Below are 19,359 nucleotides of genomic sequence, written 5' to 3'. Positions count from 1 at the left end.
ATTAAGGTGGTTTTAAATGACAAATGTAAATATGCCTGTTTGTCTCACATTACAATAAGAAGAAACTGACCAGCTGTCCCGAACATACCACCATGTCTGTCACTCTGGGACAGCTGGAATATACTCCGACACCCCCCACCCCCCACCCCCCAGGCTAAATATAATGGAGCAAGTATAGAAAAGTAGATTACGGCGATGTTTTTGTGAAGAGCTCTGATGACAAACAAGGTTTCTGGAAACCAACGTGAAAGCTTTTCTTATTTTATAGACTTTTTGCAAACTGTTGCAGAGAAACACGTGTTCTCTCTACCCTTACCTACAGTCAACAGAAAGCCTCAGTGAAGATTTCTAAAGATCTTTTCCTAAATTGCTTACATGAAGTTCTTGGAAAGGGAAAAGCAAAATAGATATACCAGTATATATATACATATATATATATCTTAGAAATGTGATGGGACAAAAGGTGTCCCTTTTTCAGATGCAAAGTATTCCAGAGTGCCTTCAAGTTTTGTTTATTTTAACAGTTTTGCTTCATCTGAAAAGGACATTTTGAACAAATAAATCCTTATTTGTTGCCTGCTCCAACAACAAAGGGCTAAAATACGAAATAATCATTTTTAAGGTCTCAGTAACCCTAACCGTAAGCAAGTGGGAACCTTAAATCTACACTTTGTGCTGATTATATTGTGTTGTTAATACACAATAAACTAAGATGACTGACAATTTTATACTAAATGTTATTGTTTTCACAAAAAACAATCATTTCAGATTAGTAATAAATCAATTTTGGACAAAATATTTAGGTTTTTTGCTTCTCTGACACTGATTAGTTTTTGTTCTGAATTGAAACAATTGAGATTAAATAATTTTATCTACTTTATGAAGTAAAGATGAGATAAAACTGTTGAAATTTCAATGTTTTAAAAACTTGTCTTGTGCAGCAGCTGATCCAGCAGATAAAAGCTAAAAGGCCTCTTGTGTTAGACTGATTTTCCTGTTTCAATAGGGGTTTATGAATCATTGCACTCAAGGAGTATATTTGTATAAACTCCTTTTGTATTTGAGGCTAAACTTCATTCATATTAATTATTTTTACAAACATTTGTTGTCTTTAATTCTTCTAAGAGTGTGGAAGTCAAGCTGCTCAGTTGTCTCAAAAAGTTTATTTTTGTAAACTTTTTACATAAAAATTTACAAAATTAGAAAAAACAGATCTGCTTCCATAGTTACCAGAAAACTATGCATTTACCCCTTAATCTGTACAGAATATTTACATTTATACTTTTCTTATGATGGAAAAGGATTTCACTGGGCCACATTTTCACAAACAAATGGAAGTCCTCAACAGTCTTTCCCTGTCAGGAGGCACTTTCACCTGCAGCTGGCTCCACCAGGTCTTTAGCAGGAAAATCCTTCTCCAACCTCAAGACCTGAAGCTACAACCAGCAGCTGCTACAACGCTGTAGTTGATGATGAAGCAGACGTAGAGGCAGCTTCTACAAACTTCAGCAGAAAGTGATCCAGAGTGTAAACGGTTCCCCAGCCGACGGCGGGGTTCATACTAATGAAGTCGTCCAGGTTCATCTTACTCTCTGAGGAGAAAATACACCGCAGATTAATGGTATCATTAACCATTCATAAGACGTGCTATATTAGGCCTGCTAATACAGGGGGACATTATCTTTACCAGCCGTAAAAATGGGGGGGTATGATGGGGGAGGCATCTTCCAGGTTCCATCAGAATTCCTCATGTGAGATCGATCGGACGCAAAGTTCAACAAGAAGCTGTTCGCAGGAACCACTCGCAACTTCCTGGCATAAAATCCGGGTTACTATGGTGTTTTATGGGTGCGTCACCAGTAGTCTGCTTTGCGTTTATTACCTGTGATACTCAGGTCTGAGGTTGCGGTCCGACCGGAGGGCCTGAGCTGCGTAGAGCCGCAGGCTGCAGGGAAACGGCAGCACCGAGTCCAGATCATAGATCACACTGTCTGACTTCACACCCACCTTCAGCAGGATCACGTGGTAGTCCTGCAACACAGAACGACAAAACCATTCATGGTCATTTGGAGATTCCCACAGCAACTTTCAAAGATGGAGGGGTCTGACACACCCAGATCACCGGCCGGTCGTCATGTCCGGACTTTTGTCTCCAAAGAGGAACCTAACGGAGAAAAGATAATGAACTTGAGTTTCAGATAAAGGAAGAAAGAGATTTACTTTCCAAAAAAAAGAGCCCTGCCCTGCGACACACAGAGGAACTGTACCCACACCTTCACCCAACAGTAGTTGGGATAGGCTCCAGCAACCACTTCGACCTCAAAACAGATTAAGCAGATTTAGAAAATTTATGGATAAATGACAGTGTGATGGCTTTTTTGTACATTTGGGTTTTCTCTCTCTATTTTCTTTTATATTTTCTGCTGGAGTGGGAGGTTTTCTGTCTTCCTTCTCCTCTGCCAGCTTTGATTGCACATTTGTGCCTAATTGTCCAGAGCACCAGACTGGGCAAGGATCTCCAGGGCAGAACATACATACAGGCTTTGTTCTTTGTACAGTATTTTCCACACTACAGGGCTCACCGGATTATCAAGCACAACATCAATGAATGGTCTATTTTGAGCATATGTCACATATAGAGCACACCGAACTACAAGGCAGATTAAGTGAGATTAAAGAGTCAGAGAAATGTCCGTCAGTCAGTCACGTTACTTTGCTTGCAGCACGTGGACAAAACAGACTGATAGCGCTAAAACAAACGTTACCGTGACTACGCTATCACACAACCTTTTTGGTAACCAAAAAAACAGTCCAACATCGCCACACATTAGCCGCGTGAGGGTATTCACAATAACACCCAACCTTGTTTGCAGCATAACTAATTAATAGATAGGGTGATCATGATTTTAAGACAAACTGTTGCTTTTTAAATAAAAAAATTAAGGGTTTTAAGTGTGCTTTATACTGCAAATATACAGTAATTTGGTTGTTTTTTTATTAAATAGTATTTCTTTTTCCTAAAATGGGGTGTAACATAAATTGGGGGCTTGTCCGGGATTTCTTTGGTTTTTGTAATGTACTGTGTGTAGTGGCCAGTTTTAGGGATTGCCTATTTGTTTGATGAACTTCTTTGTTTGGTTTGATTGACCGTTTTAGTGAGACGCTTTCACAACATTTGAGCGTTATATATTGGGTGCTCCCAAATTCGAAGTCTGCGTCCTTCAATGGCCGCAGTCTTCCCTGGCGATGTTACTCGGGTCCTTTGTTGAGCGGGTAGGTCAGATGTTAATGGCTGTGAATTTGGACGAGTCTAGCCTTTAGATAATTCCAGCCATTACATCAGTGAATGTCCTGTTGCCTAGCAACCGTGAGTCCCGAACAGGGAGGAGGAGTGAACCAGGCATGGAGCCATTGTTGTCAGAAAATATCCGGGTTCTACTGCTATGCATCTTGGGATATGGACAGCATAGAAGGGTACACCAGAGCAATCCTTGAAATCGGGTAAAAAGAAGGCTGTATTCGGTGGCCATATTTAAAGGACTTGTTGAATTTGGACAACATGTTACGTAAGCAGCCTTCAGATGCAGCCCAGGAAGAACACAGCCCTCCAATTTGGACACAATTAATGGAGTACAGTAAACCCTTGTTTTTCGCGGGGGTTACGTTCCAAAAAGAACCCGTGATAGGCAAAATCCGTGAAGTAGAAACCTTTTTTTTTAACAATTATTATACAATTAAATTCTCTATTATACATTGAAAAGAAAGAACAAACCGTTTTACAGGCTAAGGAATTGTTTCACAAATAAAAGTACTTTAGAAAAGGTTTTTCAACAAATATCTTCTGTATTGTACTGTCAAATAAGAATTTTAATCATCAATGTGAACAGAAGGCTTCAAATCGCGGAGATTAGCCCCGCCCACCGCGACCCGAGTATTTGGATTAAACGGGAAGATATTTAAAATGATTTTTAAAAAAATACAAAGTACGGTCAGACAAATAGTGACTCAGGTGTAATTCACTGCTCTTGAGCCGCTGCATCCTGACTCCGCTCTGCAGTCTCCCTTTGAAGCCCGCGGTGCAGCTGTGTTTGTTCGGGAGAAGAACATAGTGATAGGCAGTTGTTGTTGTCGCTCCTTTTTTTCATGGGTTATAGAGAAACTCGAAATTGCAAGATGATTTGCACGTATCTGTTGTAAATTTGGCACGCTGATTTACGTACGTGTACATATTAAACTGCAATGTTATTGACGCACAGGTAGAGAAGTGAAGTGACTTTTTAGCCAATCAGAATGCAGAACACAATGCACGATGCAAATCCGTGAAGTAGCGAAACCGTGAAAAGTAAACCGTGTTATAGCGAGGGATCACTGTAGCTGTATTTTGAAACTACCAGATGTTTTGCAAAAAGGATTTTTCTTTTTACAGAGAAGGCCTGTTATTTACTTTCAAATATTTCTTGAGACCACCTGAACCCTTGAGGGCTCGGTGCCCATCATTCTCAGTATGAGGTACTTTTTGAAATATTATTTTTAAAGCAAACATTTTGTTTATTCGATTGTCTTGTTAAGCCGTTTAAAATGTTTCCAGATCTTCTTACCGTTCTGGTGTCGTTAGAGATGAAAATTACAGCAAACTGGTCCAGTGGAACCATTTTCTGTGCTTGAATAAACTCACAGAGCTTCCAAACATTTTCCTCACTGAGAAAGTAAAGGAAAGCAGCATTAGCCACTCATTCACTTGATTAAAATGAACTATATTTCCCTGAAAATTCATTCAATCATTAATTAGACAGATGGCATTGAAATAACTCATTCACTATAACAGTTTTAAAAATGGGTATAACATTTAACAATGTAAACTGTGAATATCGATTAGCCGAGCGGATCCGCTTAGCATTTTGATGTTTTTCTTGACAATAAATGATTTATTGACACAAAACTAAAGACTGCAGGACAGTGGGCTGCTTTTCTGATTTGTTAAAACTTGGTTTTTACCAATAACAGCTGGTATAAACGCAGTTTTCCCGGCTTGGTATTACTTCCACACCTTTCTTTAACTGACCCTTCATGTCTGTAAGCTAACCGGAAAGAACCTCACCGAAAATACAGTACGTCACATCCGTCCTTTCAAACTAAAAGCCCATTCCTGTAGCGTTGATTTCACCAACTTTTTATTTTATTTTATTCTTATTGAACTTCAAAGGATGACACGTACACATTCACATAACTACAATAGAAAGATATAAAAAGAAAAAAGAATACAATACAAAGAAAAAATAAATAAATAACATTAGAATTGTAGCTCACACTAGGTATGGTCATACAACATGTGATCTTCAATGAAAATTGACAGTTTTATTGCATTTCTGTTTTTCTTGAATTCCAAGGATTTAAAATGTAAACAGATCTCTTTATGAAATGTATTGAATAATGATTTGATTTTAAAAAAATCTGCTCTCATTGATGAAGAATTTCCCAGAATTTAATAAAGTATCAAATGCCAAATCAAATAAATTATCACCAGAAAGTACTCACAACTGTAACGGAATAGAAATAGGAAAAGGAAACTTTGAGGAGCACCAACAAACACAATACTCCCAAAAACTGGTAACATATGTACATTCAAAAAACAGATGATCAAGTGATTTTATATTTATTAACAGTTATTTTCTTGAAAACCAAAACGTAAATGTAGCAGTTCCTTGCATGGGTATACTGCATTCATTGTTTAAAATGGGTTTCTTTGTATTTTGGAAAAATTGGGTTTTTAAAAAACTTTTTTGTGTAATGCTGGGACATAGAATGAGTTTTGTAGAATGTTGGAAACAGTTCTCCAACAAACAAAGAACGTATTACATAAGTTTGGAAGTTTTGAATTAACCAGTCGACAATCAAACAACAAAGATGGAAGCAGGAATTTTGCAGTCTTTGATTTTGGAAATGAATCTTTTTGAATTGAGTGGCAACTCAAACACCTCATCTAACACAGTATGTTAGGGAAGTTAGGGTCATGCTGCTGAAGGAAGCGACACACTGGAAGGTACTAAAAAAAGTGAGAGTGAGGCAGACAAAATTTGGAAGCAAGATCATTGAAGCTTGCAAATATACCGCTTAGGTACATGTCCTTAAAGTTGATTATACTGTACCTTAATCACTTCCCAAATCATGAATACGAAGTCTGTCTGACCAGGGAGAAAAAGGTGATTTTTGTGTATAGGACTAGTGGTAAGCACTTGAGTGAGTCCATACGTCTGTCTGAATTGAAACATAATTTTAAAGGTATTGGTAACTACTGGATTGTGTGTAATATAGTGTGAAATGACACAGGGGAGACTAGATCCAATTAGGGCTGTCAGAGTTTTTGTATTATAGGAGGAGGCTTCAAATCGATACCAGTTGATGTCATAAGCTTGGAGCCAATCTATCGTTTTTTGAACATTAGAGGCCCAGTAGTATTGGCACAGGTTTGGTAGGCCTAAGCCACCTTGATGCTTAGGTCTTTGTGATAATTTTAAACAGAGTCTTGGGGTCTTACCGCTCCAGATGAATGAAGAAAAGCTTTTGTCGACAGATTTAAAAAAAGATTTAGGGATGTAGAGGGGACGCACTGAAACAGGTAAAGGAATCTGGGAAGTATATTCATTATTATACTATTTACTTTCCCTGCAAGAGACTGGTTGAGAACTTCCCAGTTCTTCAGGTCTTTCTTAACCTTCTCCAGTAAGGCAAGGAAATTTTCTTGGTACAGACTTTGCATGTCTCTTGTGAAGTGTTGTGATACTTAAAACCGTTTCTGGACATCTGAAACGGTAAGGCATTGTCATGTCTTGTAATTGAAGTGCTAAGTTGTTGAGAGGGAAGCACTGAGTCATCAAATTTTTACGAGACTTTTTGTAAAATATTAATTTGTTCCTACATAAAATATACAGACAGATCCATATGGGAGTGTTGTGTGGGCTAAAATTATGTCTGAATAGGAGTTTCCAGTGCAGTAATGATCATCCATCAATGATTTCACCAACGTGCTTTAAAAACCTTCTTATATCCGCAAAGGAGTAATTAAATACAAATTTTTTATAAACTGTTCTGCACAAGTCAGGAAAAATGCATATTTCTTTATATAAATGTTAGATTTTTGTACAATATACAATACTGAAAGATAACAGGCACAAATAAAAATCATCTCAAGAACAGCTCTAATCTTACTGTAATAAATATTTTAAACATTAATAAAAAATGTTATTGCAGCTGCTGAAACTGCACTAAGTCTTTTTAAAAACTCACTGTATTATGTTTATAAGATGTATTTTTTAAGTGTATTTATTATAATTGCCCTTGTTTTGCAATTTTACCACTATAATTGTAAATACTTGTTTCAAAACGACTGATGCACCTTTTACTAGCTGTCAATAATTGTAATTGAGTAAATGCATTTTTATGAATGAATGATGCACTGACCAAACTTTCATAATGCCATTCCACAATGACAAAGTATGTTTATTTGTTATTTTTGTTGTTTATGTTGATCATCCATCCAGTTGTTTGTTTTTGGTGTGAACTTCATTACTTATGTCTGTATTTGAAAAAAAAAATGAAAAAAAGTTTTTACATGTTTTTTACAGTTTACATGTTTTGCAGACCACGTTTTTTACACTTTTGCAGCTGTATTTATTTAATGTTAAATATTTATTTAATATGAATGTCATTTCTGATGTCCTTTTTTGACGTTATATTATATAGATTATTTCTGGATGTTGTTTTTGCTGCCACAGATAAATGAAATTTTCCCATTGTGGTATTAATAAAGTCATCTAAATAACAAATAGTTTGATTAAAAATGAGTAATAATTTACCAGTATTATTGGAAGAATATGGGGAGTACTTCTCAAGTAATCTCATTACTGCAAACACTGTTAGATTTCTTGAAATGAACCACTACTACTTGATCAGATTAAACTGCTGTTTGAAGTGTAATGAATTATCAATCAAAACAGAAACCGCTAAGTAAGAATATTACTATTTATTAAACAAACACATTGATGATGCTAGAAATTACACATTTTCTGTAGTGGAGAAACAACAGACTATAATATTCCAGCTATGAAAATGGACAAATATTTTGAATTTCCTGCTAAAAAAAAGCAATCCCGTCTTTATTGTAGATCCGACACAATTGGAGAGGTTTTCTAGGTGAAAAGCCGGACTGTCGCATCAGCTCCCGAGGAGAAAATCCAGGGTTGTGTGGGATGAAACGTTACATCCAGAACCCCAAGGTCATGCGTGATCACATGACCTCTTAGGACTTTCACAGGAACGATGAGCGGGTTCTGAAGCAAATCGCTGAAAGAGGAAAGAAGAGTTCTATTAAACCTGCATGCATCAGAACGTCATTGAAAAGCATTATGTACACTGTATTAGTAAAAGTAAACGCTCATCTCTATTTACACTTTAATGACAATACATTAGCAACCAATAGAAAGATGTTGGTCCTGCTGCCATAAAACCTTTAACGGCCTTTTGTGTCATAAATGCAGCTGTACGGCCTAAAAAAACCCATATCTATGGAAGCATTTGTGTAGCATAGTTAAAAAGAAAAGTCAAAACCAGAAATGCTTTTTCATTTTCAAAATGAAGCTGCATTTTTTGACTCAAGATTAAAATGAAAAGGCAATCTGCCAAAATGCTTTTTCATTTTCTTCTTCAACACTGCTTATTCTGTCTAAGGCAGAAATGCTGCTACGTAGTCCTGAGAAGCTGTGTACAATCACCAGGAGAGCACAACCATCACAAAGCCCTCTCCTCTGCCGCTAACACAAAGCTCCACTGCTCCTAGCATGTGTCTCTTAGCAACCGGACACACGGAGAAAGCACTGACGTCATCGCCCCGCCTCCCCTCTGGAAATGCTTAGTCTAAGTTAATTCTGTGACGCTATTCGCAGGGGTTAAAATGAAAATGCAATCCCCTCTTTGCATTTTCATTTTAATTATGACACAGAATAAGCGGTTTTTAAGTAGAAATGAAAAAGCATTTTGAAATATTGCTTTTTCATTTTAATTTTGGGTCAATTGATGCAGTTACATTTTGAAAATGAAAAAGCATTTCTGTTAATCCATTTTAATTGTCAAATTAGACATTTCTAAAGGAATTTTGCTACACATTTACCAGAAAACTTATTCAGAATGAAATGTTAAATACCATTTTCTTCATCATTTTAATTAAGTGACAGAATACGCGATGTTGATGTAGAAAATGAAAAAGCATTTCTGGATTTGACGTTTCTTTTTAATTATGCTACATGACTGCTTCCATACATATCACGACGCTTTCTTTGCACTGATCTTAAGCTAACGTGAAGTTTGTGGGGCTTTAGATTGATAATTCTTCCACAAAGGTGTGGAGACAGTTTCCGACATGCTGCGATTTTATAAATTCCTGACCATTTAACATATAGGAATACCTGCATTTAAGTATTGACACTCCTGTCAATCATTTCACAGGCTTGTATTAAAGACTTACTTGTAAACGGTCCCGTGACAGACGATCACCGTCCCATCGTCAGAGGCTGAGGCGAACAACGGGTAACCTTTGTGAAAGGCCACGCTCCTCACTGCCTTCTTATGGTGTCTGCAGACAGGAAGTGATTATTGCATCTTTGTCATCAGTCTTGAATGGGACGAAATCCCCAAATGTGGACGTACCGTAGAACCTTGTATGGTTTTGTTGAGAGGTCTAGGTCAAACCAGCTCAGCTTACAGTCGTAACTCCCACAGATCACATGATCACCTGTGCAAAGACAGACAGGTGACATAAAGGCTCCATTCTGCTGTTTTTATGGGAGGATTTTAGACTCTACCTACCTCCAGGGTGGACTGCGATGTTAGAGATCCACTTGGAGTTGGCCTGAAGTTTTTTGGCCATTTCCTGTTTGACTAAGTTGTAGATCCTGACGTAGCGTTGCGTTGCCACGAAGAAGAAGGGCCTAATCGGGTGGAAGGCGACGCACTGAACAAGACCTTTGTTTTTCCTGAAAGGGTTCTGGCTCCGCCTCCGGCTCAGCTGGTGAATAAACACCTGCAGGTGACTGGAATGGTCTGGCATCACAGAGGCCAGGTAGTCTCCTTTAGCGTGCCACGTCACCTGATGGACGGCCTGGGAAACGAAAACCAACCAGTCAGTTCACCGGTTTGATCACGCGATAATTCCCGTCACTAATGTGGAATTTCTCACTTTGGGATGCTGGATTTTAAGATGGATCCCTTCCTTTAGCTCCTCCCCCTCTGTCTCAGACCAGACCACAGGTTGGGGACCTTCTGACGGGTTCTCCTCCTGGGAACCAGCAAGCAGCCGCTCCGATGAAGAGATGACCAGTTTGTCCCCCAGAGACGGAGACAAGATCAGGACCGTCGAGTCCCTGGAAGCAAAACACAAACAAACAAAAAATGTTGAGAAGAGAACATAAAACAAAAAAAATCAAAGGAAGAAACATGAAGATCCTTACACAGCAACAGCCAGCAGACACAAGGCCGGGTTTGGATTCCATGCCACGCTCTTTACGGCTCCGCCCACTTGGACAATCTTCATGCAGCGAGAGGAACAGACCTCCCAGAATCTGACAGAACCGTCATCACTACCTGTGCACACATTAAATAAACACTTTAATAACAGCTTTCAGTAAAAAATTTTAGACCAGAATCCTGCAAAATTCTATCAAGCCTGCGACTAAAACAAGTACTTATCCCTTGTTCAGAAGTTTGGTCCCTTTTGAAAAGTGTTGCATTTAGATCTTTCTTTTTGGCTTATAAGCACCATTTTCTGAGTTTTATTATATCCAGAAGACCTTATGTGATAAATATACCATGAAGAAAATGATCTTTTTAAATATGTTTAGAGTTCTCAAACCCATCTGTGATTGGGTAAAAAGTTTAGAATCCTGAAAGGAGCAATTTTAGAGATGTTGCTGTTATTATCATGACTAGAATAAAGATAAAAGTAAAAAAAAAAAAAAAAAATGCTGGCAGACATCACCTGATGCAAGCCACTGTCCGGATGGAGACACGCTGACGGAGCGAACCAGACTGCTGTGACCTCGATACACCTGAACACGGGTAAAAGCAGTAGGTCATGTAGCTCACATCGTGTCACGGATAAATTCAGCCAAGAATCAGAACTACGGAAGTGCAAAACACATCAACAAATTACTCCATCAAAAAGACATATTAAAGAGCATCACCCCCTCCTAAACCATGAAAACGAGTTGGTCCTCACATTGTGACATCACAAAGTGAGGAACAGCCCCTTCCAGGAAGAGTCTGAGCTGCCAGCCCCGCCCCAGGCTAACACCCACTTTCTCTGTGTCGGGTAAACACTTTCCTTTTATATTCACATCCATCTTTGCAAAATTTTAAATGTTTGTTTTCGTGGGCGAGACGCAGACACGCTGCCGAGGCCGAATCTAGGTTGACGTCATGAAATGGGCGGCGCCCACAAGGAGCGAAAGGGGGAGCCTCAGAGATCAAGTCGTCTTACTTCCAGGTAGGAAAATGAAAATGCCAAAATGACTCCTACGTCATTGAAAAAAACCTTCTTTAGTTTGCCAAAGGTAAAATATTATCATTTACTTTCCCCAAAAGTGATTTTTGGGAAACCACATTTGGGAAAACAAAAGTAATTTCCAGAAATCAATTTGAAATGTTTAAAAAAAAAATGAAACAAAATAAGAAACCAGAAAAGCTAGGTATTATGGGATTTGGCTGATTGGATGATGAGGTTTGAGTTTTGAAGAAGGAGGAAAGCAGAGGGATGTTTTTGCCTGAACTGTGGAGAGCGACACGGCAGGCTGCCAGGTACCTCGGCTCCATGGTAGCCTATTTGTTTTTGTGTTTTGTTGTTCTCTGGTTGATTTTTATGGAATTTTAGTGCTCTATATTATCACTTGTTTCTCCATCATGGGATCAATTTTTCTAACTTCCAGTTTAAGCGGTGTACAAACGTCATCATCCAATCAGTGACATCCCATAATACCTTTCCCAGCTTCTTATTTTCTTTCATTTTGATTACTGGGAATTACTTCTGTTTTCTGAGACGTTTCATTTTTTGGGCGAATTTTGTTCATCTTTTTAAAGCTTTTTATTATTCTTTTTAATCTTGAATGTGTCTTGGCACTGAGGGATTTGTTGATGTGATTTGTCCTTCAGGGCCACCGTACAGAACAGATCAGAGTGTTAGCGGTGCGTGACTCACCAGAGACTGTGTTGTTGGAAAAGGCTGCAAGTCCTTGGGTTTAGGGAGTTTGGGAATCAGATCTTCTGGATTCACGTTGACCTGCAGACAGTTTCGTATGAGAGAAGAGCTTCCATCTGTTAAGCAGGCGGGTTAGTTAATTAGTTAGTTACCCTCATCTTCCTCTGTCGGGGACACAGATAAAGATCCAGGCAGCGCTCAAACTTCTCATGGATGAACCGGGAATATGCTGGAACCTGACGGAGGCTGGAGAACTTCTTGGGAATAAATGGCAGCTTTCTGTCTTCGGGATCTTGTTGCTCCCACAGCGCTTTCTGTGGAACGGAGGCTCAAAGACTCATTTACTGAGAAACAATATGCCTTAAGTGGGACTTTGATTTGGCCCTCACCTCTTCTTCAGTGAACAGGTACTCGGGTGGGGGGTTGTAAGACTCCTCGTGACCAGGGAGGCGCAATTTGGGGGCCGGCAGGTGCATCCTGTGCTTCGCCAGAATGGACGAATCCTCATTGGCCCACAGGTCATAGTAGCGCTCTTTGCTGTCGTCCTGCACTCGTCTTGGTTTGATCCAGCCCATTTTTATGGCATGAACCAGTTTAGAAACCTTTAGACGGCAAAATAGATCAATGGTTAGGCGATAAAAGCAAATCTGCAGCATTCTTCTCACTTTGTTACCTTCTCCTTTTCAATCAGGGATGGTATGAAGCTCCGTTTGTCTGCAGGTCTGTTGGTGACTGGATGAATCATGACGTCGCTACTGAAGAACTCCACTGTTGGCTGAAGAAGACAAGGAGTCAAACTCAACAGCTGCTACTTCAAAGCTCATATATGTGGTTTCCACTCGGGATCAGCTTAAACTGAATGGAAAAAGGAGGGATGAGGAAGCACCAACAACAGACTGTCCTGGAGCAGATATGACATCACCATAACCTCTGTCTCTCAATGTCAATCATTTCCTGGTACCCAATGGGCTCAGAACTCCACCCCCACGTAAAATTGGGATAACTCAGAAAATTCTAAGTTGAAACTATAAATTGAGAACCGGAAAAAACCCACAAAAAAAAACCAGCAAGTGTGTCATTACTTTTCATTTGATAACAGTTTCAGGTTAAGTTTTTCTTAAAGTTAAGTTTAGAGTATTTCTTTAAATATAAACTATATATTTTTCAAGCTCACCGTTTTTCAAATGTTCAATATTTATTTCACGTTTACAGCATACGTTGAGGAGTTTAAAACTATTTCCGAATTTATAATTTGGATTTTTCGTTCACTTTAAGCTGCTCTTGATTTGACATTTGGAAGAAAAAAAACATTTTTTTCTTTTAGTAAAGACTAAATGTTGCCTCTATGATAATGATTACTGTTTATATATGCATACAGAGGTATGAATATATATAATAGTATATACATATATATTTTCACGTACATAAATATATAAACGGTTAAAATAGATGATGTCAATCTTGTCTGAACAGAAGACAAAACGTATTTCTCCGTCAGTACATATGGAACAGGTACAATGGTTAACCAGCTTTATGTCACAATAACCTAAAACTTCAGCTGATAGGTCATTTTAGACACTATCTTCCCTCTGGTTCTTCAAAGGCTGTGGGACATGTGGTCAAATTTGAGTTATTGCTTGTTTACTTTGTAGTTTTTTGCATATTTTTTGTCTTTTTAATTTGTTATGTTGTGACATATCTTAGATAGTTTCGTTTTTTTCGTTCACTCTTTTGACGCCACTTTGTCGCTACCGTGTTCCCTGCAGTCACTTTTTCCACCCCAATATAGTATTTTCTCCCACTGTTTTTAATCAGAGGCACTCTGGAATTTCGTTTAATTTCAAAATGTGTGCAGCTTGCGACTAAAAACAGACGTTTGTCAAAAAGATGTCAGAAATTTCATATGAATCTCTGGAAACTAAGCTTAACTGTTAGTCTGTCTGCTTTGTAAATTTTTCCAGATTGCACATCGATGACCAAAATACAATATCTCCTATCTGCAAATTGTTAGATTTTGAGTTTTTAGCATTAAATGCTGAGAACAAGGACAAATTCACATTTTAAGTGAATCTGCAAAAAAGTCTTATGACCCGAAAGTCACAAGACAAAAACCTCACATCACCATCGGCTGGAATATTTGAAACACATTTTTCTTGTTTCCTGAAAAAAAAAGATAGGTTTCAGGTAGGAGCATTTGTACTTAGGCTCATAAATACAGATTCCTCTGAAAATACCACAAAAAAAGCCAAAAATAAGGATGCAAAGCCTCCCTGAGCATACCTGGTACTCATTGAAGTTGATGTCTCCAAACTGCCCTCTCTGCAGTCGGTTGACCAGATCCACCTGCTCGTCTGACAGCACAATGTCTCTTCCCGTCTGCTTGTCGTGAACTGTCCTCCTGCACGCACAACCAAAACCGTTAGCGTTTCCTGTTTGAAACTGTAGAGGACGCGGAAATGCGCTGGCTAGCTGACCAGTAGTCAGGATTTTCCATTTTATCCAAGAATTCGTCCAGCTCATCCTTGTTCCTGATTGGCTTGAAAATCTTCTTTCCATCTAGATCGTAGCCAATGTGAGGGAAGTCTTTGTACCATTCCATGGGAATGTTGCCCACTGTGTTCCTGATGTCCTGCAGAAGAATCAGAACCAGCACATGAGAACCTTTTAGAATCCAACAGAAGAGTTCAAGCAAGGAAACAGGACAGAGGTATTTAAAGAAAAAAGGTGGTTTGCAAAACAAATAAGGTAAAACACAAACATGCATATAGAATTATACAATAATAGACTGTGTAAAGTAAGGTAGGTCCAGATCAGAGGGCAAGTGACAAGAAAAAAACAGACAAACTTTGTTCTAAAATAACCAATAAAATAAAAAAGGGTGATCAAACATCTACATGCAAGAAGCTGAGGACGTACAGGAAATTACTAGAAAAATAAAAAGCGAATAAAAGTGACAATCCGAGGAGATCACTAAAGAATCCCAGATGCCGCTACTCCTACCTCCTCATCCGAGGTGTCATGCTCATACTCATCTCCTTTCTTCTCTTGTTTTCCTTCAGTTGCTCCTTTCTTGTTTTTGTTGTTCTTCACTTTTGTCTGCAAATGCGACAGATTTTCAGAAGAACCATAATAATATCCGGTCGCAGTAAGTCCACAGCAGCAAACCTCACCTGCTGCCTCTGTTTATCCGGATCATCATTTGATCCATCAGCTTCCTCCACATCATCGGAACTTTTCTCTTCAACGTCTGACTCTTCATCCTCAGAGTCGCTCCCGGAATCCTCCAGTCCAGAAAATTGACTGTCCTCACTGTCTGACAGGTCATCGTCGTCTTCATCTTTCTCAGTAGCTTTGTTGTTGATATCAAAAAGCTGAAGACAAACACACACAATCACTGTTTATGGTTCAATTCCCCATAGATGTTTGGCTAATATTAGCATCCTGATTCATTGTATGTAAAGAAATTCCAAATTCTATGATGCTCTCACTGAACTCTATTCAGAAAACATACATTTAAAAATAAATCATGCGGTTTTTATATTGTATTCCTATAAGTCTGTTTATAAACAAACTATATGATATTTTCACCGCTTAACAGTTCGGTTGGGAAAATTTGTTATCAGCAATGTCAACGTTTTTAAAAGCTCCAGCCTGTTTTGATTTTGCTTATTTATTAGCATGCTAGCCGCTAACAAGCAAGTCCTAGCTAATTCACAGAGTAATTTCCCGCTTTTTCCCTCTAACAGTTAGATTGCGTTTCTCACTTCATCTTGCTCTTCTTCCTCCACTTCCTTCGTCTTCCTCTTCGTTTTCTCCCTGACTTTCTTCATTTCTGATCTCTGTTCCATGCTCTGCACGTTTTCCAGCTCCTGCTTCGCGGACCCACGTGGAAAACCCGCGGGGTCAGAGGTTATGCTGGCCGAGAAAAACGAGAAGACACGAAGGCAGCCTCCGCCCCCTATCGGTCAGATGTCTTCACTGCACGTCCGGCTGAACAATAATATTGTTCGTTGCAACCAATGAGTTATATCACTAGAGGAGACACGCCCGCTTTAGAAGCCTGGCCGTCGGTGGCGGAGCGCGACGCCATCTTGGTGAGGTCGACGACGCCCACATGACATTGATTTCTATTGATTTTAGTGGTGTCTAAGTAGCTTTTATAAACTGTATATATTTTTAGATTTAAATATATTTATACATATATATATAAATATATTATATTTTATGTATATAATATATATATATATATATATATATATATATATATATATATATATATATATATATATATATATAGATACATCATTTGTTGATGTTAAAGAAGAGAAACAGTCAGCCTTAAAAGCTCAAACTTGAATGAAAATGCATTGTTGCAGGACTTCTTACAAATAAAAAAATCAATAGTAAGTCAATACAAACAATAAATAACAATAAATAAATAACAAGTCAATAAAGAATAATAAAAATAATTATATTATTATTATTATTACTATTATTATTATTATTAATAATAATAATAATAATAATAATAATAATAATAATAATAATAATAATAATAATAATAATAATAATAATAATAATATTCAAAATAATATAGACAATAGGACAATAGATTTACCCTAAAAAAACAGTCTGGCCTCTTATCAAAATCTGTTTCCACAAATGTTTTGAACAGTCAGACTGTATTACTAGTTGGTACCACAGTGATCCATCTGGGTTAACTCTTTTTATAGCTAAGTCCCACTTTTTCCTTCAGTCTGAATCCATTGGAATCCTGCAAGAAAAGTTCAGTCACTGAGTCAGAAATGTTTAAATCTATATTACTATAATAGCCTAGTATGCTGTATACAGGTTTAGCAAAATAAAATCTACATTTATATTGACAGCAAAATAAATGTACATCATGCAGCATGTTGATAACAGCCCTGCAGCATCATGCATGTCAACATACGTTCTATTAATGAAGCCCCTGCAGCCTTAAAATAAAAAAAAATAAAATACTTACCTGTGAAATGATACACCTACCTCCTTCATGGACTCATTTATCTGATTTTGGCAGTTGAAATCCGCACAATGAACTGGCATTATGCAAAAAATGTGTTCACATGCATGCACTGCAGCAGTGACTTGACCTCACCAAGATGGCGGTGCTCTCCTCCCATGAGGAACCACGTGATGTCTCCTCTAGTGATATAACTCAATGGTTGCAACTGCCTAGGAGTGAGAAAACACAGTTTCCATCCATCCATCCATCCATCCATCCATCCATCCATCCATCCATCCATCCATCCATCCATCCATCCATCCATCCATCCATCCATCCATCCATAGTATGGCAGCAATTAAATTTAGCCTCAGTAATTATTTATTAACTTTTTTTGTTTATACTTTAAAAAACTCAAAGTTTTAAATCATAACCACCAAATAAATTGTTTGATTAGGAAAAACAAACTTTATTGTTTAGGTTAGATATTCCAACACAATGAATTTATATAAAATAGCACGCTGATCTGTATTACTGGCCTTTGCATCACTTGTTTTGCGAAATATATTTTTTCCCCTCAAAAATCGTTATTGAAGATATACAGGATCACAAAATCGAGTCAGCTTTAAAGTACACTGATAGAAAAATGAGTAACAAAATGTGCCAAGGGAACATAAAGAACAAAGGAAAAAAGAAAAGAAAAATGATTATAAAGAAGAGAATTGAAAGCAGTAAGTTGCTATTCTGTACATTTAAAAAATTCCAGGGTGTCAAAGGTTCTTATAGCTTTGGGGTTAGAATAAGATTTTGTTGTTCTGGTTTATTTGTTTAATTCAATAATAAAAAGTTTGAATAAGGCCTTTTTTTCCCAGAAAATTTGCATTTAAGAATATGAAATTTGGCTAGTATTATTAAAAGGTTAATTGAGTAGTATTCCTTTAATAATAAATTTTTAACATTTTAAAAACCAAATAATATATCTTTGTATATCAGATCAAATTATTTTTTAGAAATTTTACACTGAACAAAGAGGAAAAGTCTTTCCAGAAAGTTTCTCTTTGGGGGCATTTCCAGAATAGATGCGTGATTGTTTCAGTGTCTAATTTACAAAAGGAGCAGTTTCTATCAATGTCTATGTGTAGTGAGGATTTGGCTGTGTAGCATCTGCGAAGACGTTTGAAGCAAACATCTCAGGGTTTATTTGAAATAAAATATTTGGAGGACAAAGTCCAAACTTTCTTCCATTCATCTGGGGCAAATTTTCTCCAATAGTGGGTCACGTAGGGTACGACTGTAGGGATCTTATTTGTTTATTTCTTGTTGAATTTCTCATAGTAAAGCAGATCTTGCAAATATTGGTTTCAAATAAAGAGACTGAACGTGAGGGTAATGGGTGCACAAGACCTTTAAATAACATTATAATTCCTTCAGGAATAGCATCCATGACTATTGCAAATTCTTTTGGGGGTAACTGGAATATTATAAGTGATTCATTAGTGTTGTTTTTTTGCGAAGTATTTTTTCCCCAGCTTTATTGAACATAGCATTAACATACAAAATCCAACATCAAGGAATCAGACAGATCATCAGCAGTGGTAATCAATGCCATCATTCGAAGCTCATTAAATCACCTCAAGTAAAAATCTTATCAGAAATGTATCAAAAATAGAAATTGCTGATAGGAAAATAAAGTATCTTAAAATATATAAAAGGGGATTACAAAATAATAATAATATTGTTTACAATACAAAGTTTTCTTAGAGGAGGGGATTACCTATCAAACAAAAAAGCACAAATTGTTCCAGTGTTACTTACTTTGGGTGTGTTATCTTTTTTAATACATTCATAAAACTGAAATATCTCGATCTTAAATATAGTAAAATCGGGAGTTTTTTTTATTTATTTCTGCACTTATGCATGTAAAATTTGGATTGGAGAAGTAAAAAATTGATACTTTTTTCAACCTTTTTATCATCCGAATTAAAATATGTGAAGATTTGTTTCAAATTTAAAATAATGTTACAGTTAAATTTGATGTTTACAAAGCATTCTAATTGGTTCCAAAATTAACGGGAAAATTTACAAAAGTAGAAAAGGTGAAGAACTGATTCAGGGAAATAAATACAAAAACCAC

General features: G+C 37.4%; 2 protein-coding genes across 2 annotated transcripts; both read right to left on the bottom strand.

The window, feature by feature from the left end:
* Positions 1 to 1,144: 1,144 nt before the first annotated feature.
* Positions 1,145 to 5,127, bottom strand: ntaq1 (N-terminal glutamine amidase 1). Its single transcript, XM_004073748.4, has 6 exons — positions 4,996 to 5,127; positions 4,599 to 4,698; positions 2,114 to 2,164; positions 1,883 to 2,031; positions 1,688 to 1,812; positions 1,145 to 1,592 (listed from the first exon to the last, which is right to left on the bottom strand). Exons 1-6 carry the CDS (start codon positions 5,067 to 5,069, stop codon positions 1,453 to 1,455), a joined length of 639 nt encoding a protein of 212 aa, XP_004073796.1. The 5' UTR covers positions 5,070 to 5,127; the 3' UTR covers positions 1,145 to 1,452.
* A 2,874-nt stretch (positions 5,128 to 8,001) lies between these two features.
* Positions 8,002 to 16,218, bottom strand: bop1 (BOP1 ribosomal biogenesis factor). Its single transcript, XM_004073749.3, has 16 exons — positions 16,006 to 16,218; positions 15,412 to 15,612; positions 15,242 to 15,337; positions 14,716 to 14,870; positions 14,522 to 14,639; positions 12,915 to 13,016; positions 12,631 to 12,843; positions 12,394 to 12,555; positions 12,242 to 12,322; positions 11,027 to 11,096; positions 10,500 to 10,632; positions 10,229 to 10,412; positions 9,859 to 10,150; positions 9,700 to 9,784; positions 9,518 to 9,625; positions 8,002 to 8,340 (listed from the first exon to the last, which is right to left on the bottom strand). The coding sequence occupies exons 1-16, from the start codon at positions 16,087 to 16,089 to the stop codon at positions 8,187 to 8,189; spliced, it is 2,238 nt and encodes a 745-aa protein (XP_004073797.1). The 5' UTR covers positions 16,090 to 16,218; the 3' UTR covers positions 8,002 to 8,186.
* Positions 16,219 to 19,359: the final 3,141 nt, after the last annotated feature.

The sequence above is a fragment of the Oryzias latipes genome, chromosome 11, assembly GCF_053564925.1.
Source record: "Oryzias latipes strain Hd-rR chromosome 11, Olatipes_Hd-rR_3.1".
Lineage (NCBI taxonomy): Eukaryota > Metazoa > Chordata > Actinopteri > Beloniformes > Adrianichthyidae > Oryzias > Oryzias latipes.
This window is presented reverse-complemented; position numbering and strand designations above follow the sequence as displayed.